Here is a 12,171-nt window from a genome sequence, read left to right as displayed (position 1 = left end):
CCTTTGATGTCCATCCACACAGCTACATCTGTTGCCCAGGCCCTGATTATCTCACATCTTACCTACTGCAACCTATTCCTCTCTAGCCTTGATAGATGCAATATTTCCTCACTGAGATCCGTTCATAATACTGTTGCAAAGATAATTTTCCTGGGTTGTTGCTTTGACCATGTCACTCCTCTCTTTGCATTTCTTCAATGGTTCCCCCTGCTCCACTGCATCAGCCACAAATTACTCATCTTCACTTTTAAGGCCCTTCATGCCCTATCCCCACTCTACCTCTTGTATGCTTTTGAGATGGCAGACTGCCTCCACTCTGACAATGGTTCAAGCCCTCAGCACCCATTTGTTAAACTTTCAAACAAGCACCTTCGTGCTTTCTCCCTTGGTACCCTCATGCACAGGAGGTCCTTGTAAATATCCTCATTGCCCGCCTTTAAATCCCTCCTTAAAACTCTTTGCCATGATCCCTACCAAAAAAACAACCCAATCCGGACACTATTGGTTAGCTAGTGTACTGAGACCTCTGTTTTTTATGCTAACCAATGTTTCCTTGTGCTCTCCCAGTCTCTCTTGTCTCTGCTTATACTGAGGGTTTATCTAGTTGAACAGTAAGTTCAAGGTTAGATGGGGTATAAATCTACCACACATTAGTGTGCCAGTCACTAACAGTCCATGTGGATGGACCCTGTTACCACACACTAAAATTTCCCTAGTGTGCTTTGATCTATCCTGCTTTGAAACATGAGTAGGTCACTGTGCACTAGGGAACCTTTAGTGCACGGTAGCAGGATCTACATGAACAGTTAGTATGCAGCACACTGCAAACCTTTAGTAAGTTCTGTGGGACAGGGACTGTCTTTTGTAATGTGTTTGTATAGCTCCTAGCACAATGGAACCTTCATCCACAATTGGAGCCTCTAGGTACTATTGCAATGTTAATAATAATAAGAATAATTAATAATATAATAATAAAAAAACAGATGTGGAGTTAATTGGGTTGACAAACTGGAAAACAGTAACCGGATGACCTTATTGAACTTTGATGTATTGCATTATGGACATACTGCCATTGTTATGTTGGGGCGGGATAGCACATCTTGAAACTTTGTTATGCTATAGTTCTTACTCTCACATGATAAGAGCAACCATCCTGGGAAAACTTAAAAATGATTACTCTTTGAGAACTGTAGAATTTTATCTTAGTTGATTTTACTTTGTGTAGGAACTAAAGCACCAGAAGGCTTATACAACAATGGAAGTCGAATAAATACATTAACATGTTCATTTTGTACTGTCTTCTGACACTGTGTATTGCAGATAGGAATAGTTGATCCTTTGAAAGGAGAGGTATGTCACCGTAAATTGGGAAACACATACCAAGAAATAAAATTTTAAACATTTACCCTGGTTGATTTTTCCCATCAATGCCGATAGAAATAGAAAGCGAAAGCCTTTGAACCCTCATTTATCAAAAATAATATTCTTAAATGGTATAGTTTTCTGTTTGCTATAAACTTCGCAATATCATTGGCAATGTCTTAACTCTGAAATGCCAGTATTTTAAAGCACACCTTTGTAATTTTTTATTTTCAAAAGCTTAAAGATTCAAAGGTAAAAACATTCTTTCAGTAATCTTTCCTATATCCCCAAGACTTTCATCCACTTCAGTTAAAAGCATTTTATAACTTTTTTTATATTGCTACTCTTATCAGAATTACTAATTCAGAATTGCTTAACAATAACATTTTTAATGCATTCTCCTGCACTAATACTGCATGATTGACTTTCATAGTTTAGACTTTTTAAAGGTATGAATAGTGTCATGATTTCTTGTACATCGCATAGTTAATGGTGAGATGAAGCCACATATGCAGGGGCTCCCTGCTCCCTTGTGTTCAGCCTTGTTTTTAATTATTTATATAGAAGAGCTAACATCTGATAACTGTTAATGACTGTAATGACTTCCTAATGATGTGTTTAAGCTACTGTGCGTTAACTTCTTGACAATATTAGCATGAGCAGTTAAATGTGAGCAGAGCTGTGAATATTGTATATACTAACACTGATATTCTTGCTCATTTTTATTTTTGCATGGCTACTAATTCAAATCTTGTCCTGCAGATGCTGAACAGGAATTAGTCTCAGATGATGGTTCATCTGTGTCACAAATTCAGTCACAAACACAGTCACCGCAAAATGTCCCTGAAAAATTAGAAGGTATTAAATATAACTTCCTATAAAACACAAAGAGCTTTAGTAATCTGGGTCACTGATTGGTTTCATTATAACCTTTAAGTAGGGTGCAGTACAGCCGGATTTCAGTATTTTAGAAACTGGAATTTAAGTACTTCAGTACGAGATTCTTGCCTCTTACAACCAGTGAGTTTATGAATCCTTTTCAGAGTAGCAGCCGTGTTAGTCTGTATTCGCAAAAAGAAAAGGAGTACTTGTGGCACCTTAGAGACTAACAAATTTATTTGAGCATAAGCTTTCGTGAGCTACAGCTCACTTCATCGGAATCTGTAGCTTATGCTCAAATAAATAAATCTGTTAGTCTCTAAGGTGCCACAAGTCCTCCTTTTCTTTTTATGAATCCTGCATCTTTCTAGACTTAATTTAAATGAAAAACTGGAATTGATAAGACACGTTCTCAAAATCAGCTGGTCAAAAACTGACCTAGTTAACTACAGTGTCATGTGTGAGTCCATCTTAGTCTATCAGTGAATTATTTTTCCTGTTGTGAAATCCACACAATAAAATCACACGTTAATAAAATGGGAGGCATATACGTTGTCGATTGCTCCCTGTTATGTAGCTATTATATTTTTTGTATAACAGTCTTCCAGAAGAGAGCCTCTGTTAATACATAACCAACAGAAGCAACACAGCATATTTTTAAAGGTTTGTATTCTGAAAGTTACCCTGCATAGTGGGTGCATCTTCATATGTTGGCCTAGTGCGGGCACAAATAATTCTAACCGCACTTTTTAGGCTGTTTAGTCTTCTAAGTATTTGACTTGCCATTGGATATGAATGGGCTGAGAAGTTGACCCTGTATCCTTTAATGAAATTTGCACACTATGACTTTTGTATCGTTTGGCAAAAACAAAATAAAGAGCAGAGAAGACGGGAAAACCCCACATCTGAGCACCTTAAATTTTGCAGCAGTTCTTATCTGAATCCAAATCCAAACTTTGTATTCCAGGCCCATTTCTGATTTTTTGCATAGACATTGCTCACAAAAATAAGAATAATAATAGTGGAACTCTCCATTTTCATAGAAAATCATGAAGATTTGTATGCCCAGAATGCTAACCTCATCTCCACAGAGGTACCAGTTGTGGTGGTGAATGGCAAGGAAGATATGCATGACGTGGAAGAAGATCTCACCCAGCGGGTCAGTCAGTTAACCACTAGTACTCTGGAGAGCATAGAGATTACAATTAAAACCTCTGAAAAGATTGAAGAGACCCTGTCCCCTGAGGGCTCCCCTTCCAAATCTCCATCAAAGAAGAAGAAGAAATTCCGCACTCCATCTTTTCTGAAAAAGAACAAAAAGAAGGAAAAGGTGGAAGCATAAGTGCAGCTCTGTTGTTAAGAGAAGGCATTGCACATTTTAAAACCACATTTTAAGTCGAAAATTAACAAAGTAGTGTTAGGGGTGTGCAGTAAACTGGACCTTAATCTATGAACAGAACTGGAAAAGGTTTTACTAAAAACAATTTTATGTTAAATAAGAAATTAATTCATCTCTCACTTAATGTCAAAAATTACTGAGGGTTTGAAACATTCAGTAGTTTCACATAGAGCTACACTGGCAGGTGCTTTAATACTATCATAGTGAGATCAGATACCATTGTAGTACATTGTTGTGGCAAGTTACACTTGGAGTATTTTGCAGACCTTAAAATCTTCAGCACAGTTGAAGTCTCTAATAGAGCTACTGTTGAGTGATTATATGAATTTTCATTTTTAAACTGCTGCCTCACTTGGTAATCATATAATACTTTTTTGTATTGTGATTCAGATCCTACATTTTATTTCTGTACCCTGCTTCAATGGGTGCATATTAACAGCACACCTTTAAATCTTTTAAGGTTAGATTATATCGAATATTATACACTGGCACATATTAGAAGAAAAACTGTAAGAAATTTTATTTGGAATTATACAAAATGTGTAAGAAGACCATTCATCAATGACTTTTTTTGCCAAATATTTCATTTTAGTGAAATATAATTTTTGAATACTTCTTTTTTTATTCTATCAGTTGGGAAAAAACCCTTATTTTTCAATAAAGGGGATTTTATACACTTAACATTGATAACTTAGTTAAACTATGGCAAAACAAAATAAGATTTTATATGTTGAAATGTTTGTATACCATTTAGTATAAAAGTATTATACGCATGTAAACCAAGCGTCTAACAGTAGAGTGTATTTAAGGATGCTTGGTTTAGAGTATACTTAAATATAATTCAGGAATCCAGGGACTCTGCTATCAAAGGATTAAAGCATATAAAATTAAACTGGATTCATGTTTAAATCTTACTGTGTTTTTTTTCCTCATGGCATTGCTGATGAATGAAGAAAAATAATCTCTTAACATAACCAAATGAAGGAAACAAACCTGTTAAAAGGGAAAGTGAAATAGTAAGAAAATAGAATGATGCAAAGAAAGTAAAAGTTTGGTGATTATTTTTTATTAAATACATGATATGGATTGTGAGGTATTTTTATTAAATCAGCAAAATCACATTTCCATATTAGAAGTTAAAATAACTTGCATGGTTTCACATGGAGATCTACGCTTTTTTCTTACTTTCAGTTTAATTTTAAAAGGGTTTTATTAATCGGTGTCGTGTCCTTCAGACAAACCCGGAACAAATTAGATCTTAGTGCCACGGGTAGTGGCAGTAGTGCCACTTCCTCATTTTTGCTGATATTTTCATTTTTGCTTTTTACTGTATTGTAAAAACAAACTAAACATAGAAATTAACATAAGGTTTTTTCTTTTCAAATTTGTCATAGTACATCAGTCATTGCAATAGCAAATAAATTTAAAAGATCAGTGTGATTCCCAGATTGCCAGTTGATAAATATACAGTATATAGATTAAGTATGGCTGGAGAGTGGTTTGGCATGCAAAAATGTTGACTATAGCATGTTCTGGGGCTGGTTAGCTTTGACCGTGTAAGTGTGACAATGCAATGTTGGAATGGATCCTGGAAATGATATTCTAGTTATCACTAAATACTGGAAACAGTGTTTTTAATCTTAGTGGAAACTTCCAGTTGCTTAACTTGGGATTTTTTTTTGTTTTTTGGTTTTTTATGTTCTACATTATTTGTGTTGTATTACAACATATGTAGAAACAGTAACCTGTGAACTATGCTTTTCATAACTTTTTTTAAAAAATATATCTAAATGAATGCAATGTGCATAAATATTTTTTAAAATGCAACCATGAACTATTTGCACCTTTTGCTAATGCCTCTATTTACTTGCTTTGACATAAAGAATGAGCCAGCCAACTCTGTGTCCTGTGGAAAATATATAAATGTTATCTGAAATTGCTCATAGATGTAATGCTAATTAATGTTAAATCACAAATAAACAGTATTTTAAATAGATGAATTTTGCACTGCAGTCTTTCATTGTGTTCATTTGCCTGTCAAATGTCATTTTATTTTTGTATATTACTATAAAGATTACATAAGCCAGTGGTTTTCAGACTGCGGGTCGTGACCCAATACTGGGTTGCGGAATGTAAGGCACTGCATCATGGTGGCTCTGATCAGCACTGCCAACCGGCCTGTTAAAAGTCCCGTCGGTGGTGCTGCCCGGCTAACGCAGGCTAGTTCCTACCTGTTCTGATGCCGTGCTGCGCCCCGGAAGCAGCCAGCAGCAGGTCCGGCTCCTATGCATGGGAGCTATGTGCCCCAATCCCCTACCCCAGCCCTCAGCCCACCCAAACCTGGAGCCCCTTCCTGTACCCCAAAGCCCTGACCCCCTCCTGCATCCCTGCCCCAGCCCAGAGCCCCCACCCACACCCGGAACCCTTCATTGCAAGCCCCACCCTGCAGCCCTCACCCCCCGCACCCCAACCCGCTGCCCCAGTCCCCCCCCACACACACCCTAAACCCCTCATCCCCAGCTCTGTTGGGTATCAACAATTTTCTTCAACTGAAAACCATCAACATAAGGGGAAAACTGCCTTAATTATGACTTCAACTTTTCTCCCAGCCTGCCCCTAAAACCTGCAAGGAAATAACCTGGACTTTAGAGATTTGGTTAATGTTTCTGTCATTAATTTGTAGGCCACATTGGGGAAAACGGACAGTCTTGCCACCAAGACAGAGGACTGGTCGTCAGAGTTCTGTCTTTCCAGCTGTGCCACAAACTTCCTTCCTTTCTTTCTCGGGCAAGTCACTCCATCCCTGTGTCCTTATTTCCTTCTCTACAAAACGAGTTTAATAATACTGACTTTACATGTGTAGTGTGAAGTCCTTGAATGGAAAGCGATCTATAAGTGTAAAATATTACTGTTTTTTGGGTTATATAGAAATATCTTAGATAAATTTAGCTTCCCTTGTTTTATGAAAAGTAACAAAGAAGGCCATTGCCTAAAGTTCTTCATATGAAGTGATCTGTGTCATGTTCTAGCAACCTACAGCATACCTCAAAATCTCTGCCAAATTGCGAGTTTGTGTGTTGTGTTTTTTATGGCTTTGGTTACTGTAGAGAGCTGATAAATGGTGTTGAAACTTCTTGTAGCACACTGTCTTCCACAAATCTGTCTTTGACACTTTCTTTCCATGAAGGCCAAACCCAAGCTCTTCATCGTTCCAGTGATCTTTCCATGAACAACATCAACCTCAGTCTAGCAGATAAATTGCTGCAGAGTCAGATCTTAGATTGGGTACCCACACCTGTTGTCTTACTATTTATCTTTTGTGCTCAGTGATGTATAAACACAAAAGAAGGCATGAAATCTGCCCCAAATAGCTTATTCTCTAAATGCTTTTGTTGGTTACTAGGGATCTCCCTTTGTTTCAGAGTGTCCATGAACCATGGTTCCTATCTATTTGGTTATCTAGAGCCAAATTCTTCCGCGGAGTTACAAAAGGGTATGATTCTGTGACCCTGAACATGTAAAATAAGGCAAGTGTAAGTCAGGCACAGAGGCTGTGCAGTCCACAACAGTGTTAGGAAGCTAGGGATGCTGGAAAACCCAGGTTGGACAGACTGCTAAGAAAGCTGTTTGTTGGCCCAGCAGACAGCAATTGTGATGGAACCAAGGCAATAAGAGGAAAAAAGTAACCTTCCCAGCTGTTCAAATCACCATATGCAGGAACCCTATAGAGGATCACACAGACAGTGCAGCATCACCATAGGGCCTAATTGTGCAATGGAACATGTTTTTAACATATCAAGTACTATTAAAAGAATATTATCAGTACTGAGAATCTATTTTGTAACTTTCTTACATGTAAAGTGCTCAAACTATATTGAACTGTTTTACATTCTCCTGTTAAATTCTTTTTGAGACCATGGCAGGATTGCATTAGTAGAGTCTTCCCCTTACCTGCTCTCCTTAAGGCTGGCTTTCCACCACCTGTTGCTCCCTCAGAATGTAAGTGCACCTAGATGCCTTTTTGCACTGCTGCAGTTTCCCAGGCCTGTGCAATCAAACTCTTTCATTTCCATCCATTTTTTACCCCAGATGTTTGGTTTACACTTTATCTTAAACTAGTCTGTGTCTTTGACCTTACATTTGTATTTTTTCTTAAAATGTGGGTGCTCAATTTGAGGAGCTATTAAAAAAAAAAAATTTGGAATGATCAGAGAACCAATGCCAATCAACTTGGAAACACCCCCTTCCTCATGACGACTTCAGCGGCCTGATTGTGTAAGTATCACTCAGTAGGCATCACCGCAGCTATAAAATTGTAAACCATAATCATGTGTCGTGTGTGTTCATCAGATGGGATTTTGGCCTGTGCAGATGGGAAAAGGCTGAAGATCGTTGAATGATCTTCCACGAATTGCATGGAGCCAGAAATCAAAGTCAGAGGACCAGTCATGAAGGATCTGTGGCCTGTGCCTTTTTGAACCAGAAAACTTGAATGAATAAAGCCAGTAGTAATTGATCTCTGAAGTGGCTTTGTTTGCCCTTTCACCTTGATAAGGTATGTAATTCAGTTTAAGCTTCATTCCATAATTCCTTAAATCCATTTCCATTTAAAATGTCATGGGTCTTACTCAACTTGTCAGATGTGCAAGAGTTTAGTGTGTTCTGTCTCATGATGATGATCAAAATATATTAACATATGTGCAATTAAGAATTTAAATAGAGTACTGCATATCCAATGATTTGCAATACCAAAATTTTCCCAGTGATTTCAGTGGCAGTGAAATCAAGCCCAGACAGAGAAGTTATTTTAGATGAGTATGCAGCAGTGCTGCTGCTGTTGCGGTAGATTAGAGCTTTTCATCACTGGAGACTTTAAATCTTGGCTTAAATTGTAAGTGGAAGGTCTCATCTTTGTCTCCATATTTCATATCTACCACAGACTTTGGCAGCATTGACGGTCTCTGCCTAAGGGTTGTGCAGAGAAGTCTGCCCTGTGCCAGGCTCCTTAGAAAACTCTTCTAGGCCCTCAATTTCTTGAGCACTACAAACCAGGTGTGATGGATGTTAGTCATACCACTTAATGTACTATTGGAAAGCGCTCAGACACTATCATAAGAGTTGGTACAAGAACTTATGTAGATTATTACACAAACAGTTATAAGAACACTAAGATTGTAAAATCATGTACTCAAAAGTTAGGAATGCCTTTGCAAGCAAGCTTCATTCTCTCTCTCTCTCTCTCTCTCTCTCTCTCTCTCTCTCACACACACACACACACACACACACACACACCACACACACACACACACACACACACACACACACACACACAAACCCCTTGTTCATGCACATTATGACAGTCTTTAATTACATGATCACGTTAATTTTCTTCACAGGACACCTGCTTCATTCAGTACACAGGAGGGACCTGCTCCGGAGATGAATTAGGGTTATGTGGTGAAAAAGGCTGTTTTCTGACCCCTGCCTTGTTTGCTGCAGAAGCTGGAAGGTGTGTAGTGATTGAGGCAGGGGACTGCAGGAAGAGAGAAGATGATCTCTTAGTTAAAGTAGTTGAATGCTGCCTTGGGAAATTGTGTTCTGTCCCTGCCTTTGCCAGCATTCAGACACTGGACACTTGATGTTGGGCAAGTCACTGGATTCCCGACTCAATATGCAGGGGTCACGGTTGCTGTGTGCGCTCTACACTTCTGCTGCAACTTAAGTCAATGGGAGCTGTGCTTTGAATAGTCTAAGTGCTATGTAATGCTAAGTACTCTGAAAAATCCGGCCCATAGTGTTTCAAATTGGGCACCCAAAATTAGTGGAAACTTTTGACCTACCTCTCGTTGTCTCTTCTCCCCTTCTGTAAAAAGGAGTAACAATGTCCCCTCATCTCCCAGGGATGTTGAAAAGATAAGTTCATATTTGTGAAGCACTCATACATTGGAAACAATGAGCATGACAGAAAAGCCCCTAAGGAAACTTAATATAATTCTGTTTTCAGAGCAGGGTTTGAAAAGTGTGTTGTAAACAAGGTCTGGGGCAACCCATTGAACAAAGAGGATAAAAAAACAATGAATAGTCGCACATTAAATCGGCACTATACACCCTTTGCACTGAATGAGGCATGGATCCTGTGGAAAAAAGAGTATGTAATTAAAGACTATCATGATGTATAGGCAACCTTAATAGGCAGTGCCTGTAATTATCCTGTCTAACTTAAGTATGGTGGTTGTTCTTATCCATAGGATGTCTAATCCTTTTAAAAAAATCCTTCTATACTCTTGACCTCAATAATATCTTGACAGTGAATTCCACAGGTCAATTATGTTGTGTAAAATGTTTTTCTTTTCAGTTTTAAATATGTTGCCTATAGTTTGACTGTCCCTTTGTTCTTATGCTATGAAAAAAGATTAATGAGAATGTCCAATTTACTTTTTTGTAACTATATAATTATTTCATATATTTCTATCAAGTCCTTCCTTATTAGTCTCCTCTCTAAACTAAACACTCGTAATCTAAGTCTCTTCATATGGAAAGATTGTCCTTTTTTAAACAAAATTCAGGCCTGTGCATCTTTGGAACTTCTATCAAGAGACCAAACTATAGCCCAGTGTTCTGTAGCTGAACATGCAAATGGCCATTAGATGGCATCTGTCGACTTTTACTTCTGATACATTTGTTCTACATTATTTGAAAGCCATTAGCAAACAGCCTTCAAAGAAAGTATTTTGGTGGAGATTTTGTGGGCATGATTCCAGCTGCATGGCAGAGAGATGAAAGCAGACATCTGGCTACAGAACTGATTTCATTATCAGTTCAGTTAAAAACCCTGAAATGGAATGAAGACTCTGGGAAGTGAGCTCCATCCATTTTATTCAAAGTTTTTGAGACTATTTCCTAACTTTTCCAACCAGCAACAGGTGCAAAAATATAGGTATGAATATTATTAAAACTGTACCCTCTGGAACAGAGGATTATACAAGTCTCATATTCAACTTCCTGCCTTCCAAGAACTTACCTCCCATCAAAAAAGCAAAATGTCAATATCACCAAAACCAAACCAGTACGTGAAATGCTTTTGTTTTTCAATGACTTGTGAATTTTTTATGATTCTGATGATCCTGTTGCATTGCAATCCAGTGTGTCAGAGTGTCTTGGCTCACTGGTTCAGCTTCCAGGGAAAATCATGAGCTCCAAATCCTAATATGTGCACTGCAGTGCACTACCAATGCTGTCACAGACTCCATCCTTCAGATGTGATATTAAACCAGCCCGGCAAAATGACCACGAGGTGTGAGCATAGGCACAAAATGTCTTCACATACTATTACTAATATTTTTAGCATGACAAGAGCCCTGTTGGGTGTGTGTTGGAAGGTGCATGGTGCCTGGAAAGTACCAAGCATGTTGCGGGCATTGTCTCAAGCAAATAATAAATATGATTTCTATGTTTGTGTCACTAGCTGGTGAAAGTCCTTTTGGGAGAAAGATGATGGACAAGGCAATGGCTGCTCCAGATACCCTCAAGGGAAATTGTACATTTTGACAACCTGCCAATAACCTTTCAAAGTAAGTCAAAGTGGATCAGTCAGAGACTGTTTTTATTTGGGATTCAATTATAAATAAAATCAGGTTAGAGGAGAACAATGGCTGGAAGTGTCCAAACAGATGTTTAGCAGAACTTTCTTCTTGGCCAGTCTTGCTCTGAATATTCTTGTTGTTCTTGTCCCCAGTAGGCTTCAGACCTGTATCAAAAGTGGAGAAGGAAAATCAAAACCACGAGAGAGAGAGAGAGAGACGTGGGGTTTTTTTTCTCTTTTGGATTTTATGCTTATACATGAACTACACTGCTTTCCATAGTACGAAAGTGCTTTTTTAAATCGAACCACATGATGCCCAAATCTATTAGTGCACACAAGCTTTTGCTTATAGTTTTTCCTTTCAGGCTACTATATATTTCCTTGGCACAATCCTAGGTTTTATTTAATATAGGCTTTGATAGTACAACATGTTAAGTAAATGAGGTCACTGTAACAGCTTGCAGAGCTATATGACTCAGGAGTGAGTGTACATTTGCTGAAATCAGCAGAGGCAGGCACCATAGAGATAAGGTGCTGTTTACCCTGGTGCTCAACTGTCGGTCGTAATCACAAGTAGTCTGTCCCAACAAGATAACACCATGGAAAAATGCATCCATTCTTCCTCACTGCTCCAAATATAGATTTTTCTTCCCCTACCTGCCAGATACCGCCTGATCTGTTGTCAAAACCAATAGTTTCTCCAAATGTTGTTTGCTCGTGAAGTGAAAGCAAAGGTCAGAGACAACTGACCATATCAGAGACGAATAAACTTCTCTGAGCAAAGCTTTGAGTCCTTGTCCTTGTCAAACAATATGGGGAGAGAGACTTCCACATGCCAATGGGCAAAAATAACAATTAAGTGGATGGGTTGCTTTTAATAAAGCTAACTAAATATTTACTCTAACAAAGACAAAAATGTATGTAAACCTGTATTAACACCCACACCCCT

At 38.3% G+C, this 12,171-nt stretch overlaps 1 protein-coding gene across 37 annotated transcripts in view; it reads left to right on the top strand.

Moving 5' to 3' along the window:
• ADD3 (adducin 3) overlaps positions 1-11,211 on the top strand; it is a 182,432-nt gene extending 171,221 nt beyond the window's left edge. For 17 of the 37 annotated variants that reach the window (XM_043519459.1, XM_043519455.1, XM_043519446.1 and 14 more), the window contains one exon: positions 3,285-5,636. In XM_043519459.1, the coding sequence (XP_043375394.1) occupies positions 3,285-3,583 (299 nt within the window). In that variant the 3' untranslated portion in view covers positions 3,584-5,636. Of the gene's footprint in view, positions 1-2,124; positions 2,221-3,284; positions 5,637-6,323; positions 6,428-7,062; positions 7,916-7,990; positions 8,200-11,105 lie in introns of those variants that run through there. The other 20 variants (XM_043519440.1, XM_043519438.1, XM_038408487.2 and 17 more) reach the window with 6 other exon arrangements.
• Positions 11,212-12,171: the final 960 nt, after the last annotated feature.

This window comes from Dermochelys coriacea, chromosome 7 (genome assembly GCF_009764565.3).
Source record: "Dermochelys coriacea isolate rDerCor1 chromosome 7, rDerCor1.pri.v4, whole genome shotgun sequence".
NCBI lineage: Eukaryota > Metazoa > Chordata > Testudines > Dermochelyidae > Dermochelys > Dermochelys coriacea.
Note: the sequence above shows the minus strand (reverse complement) of the source record. Positions and strands in the feature narration are given on the sequence as shown.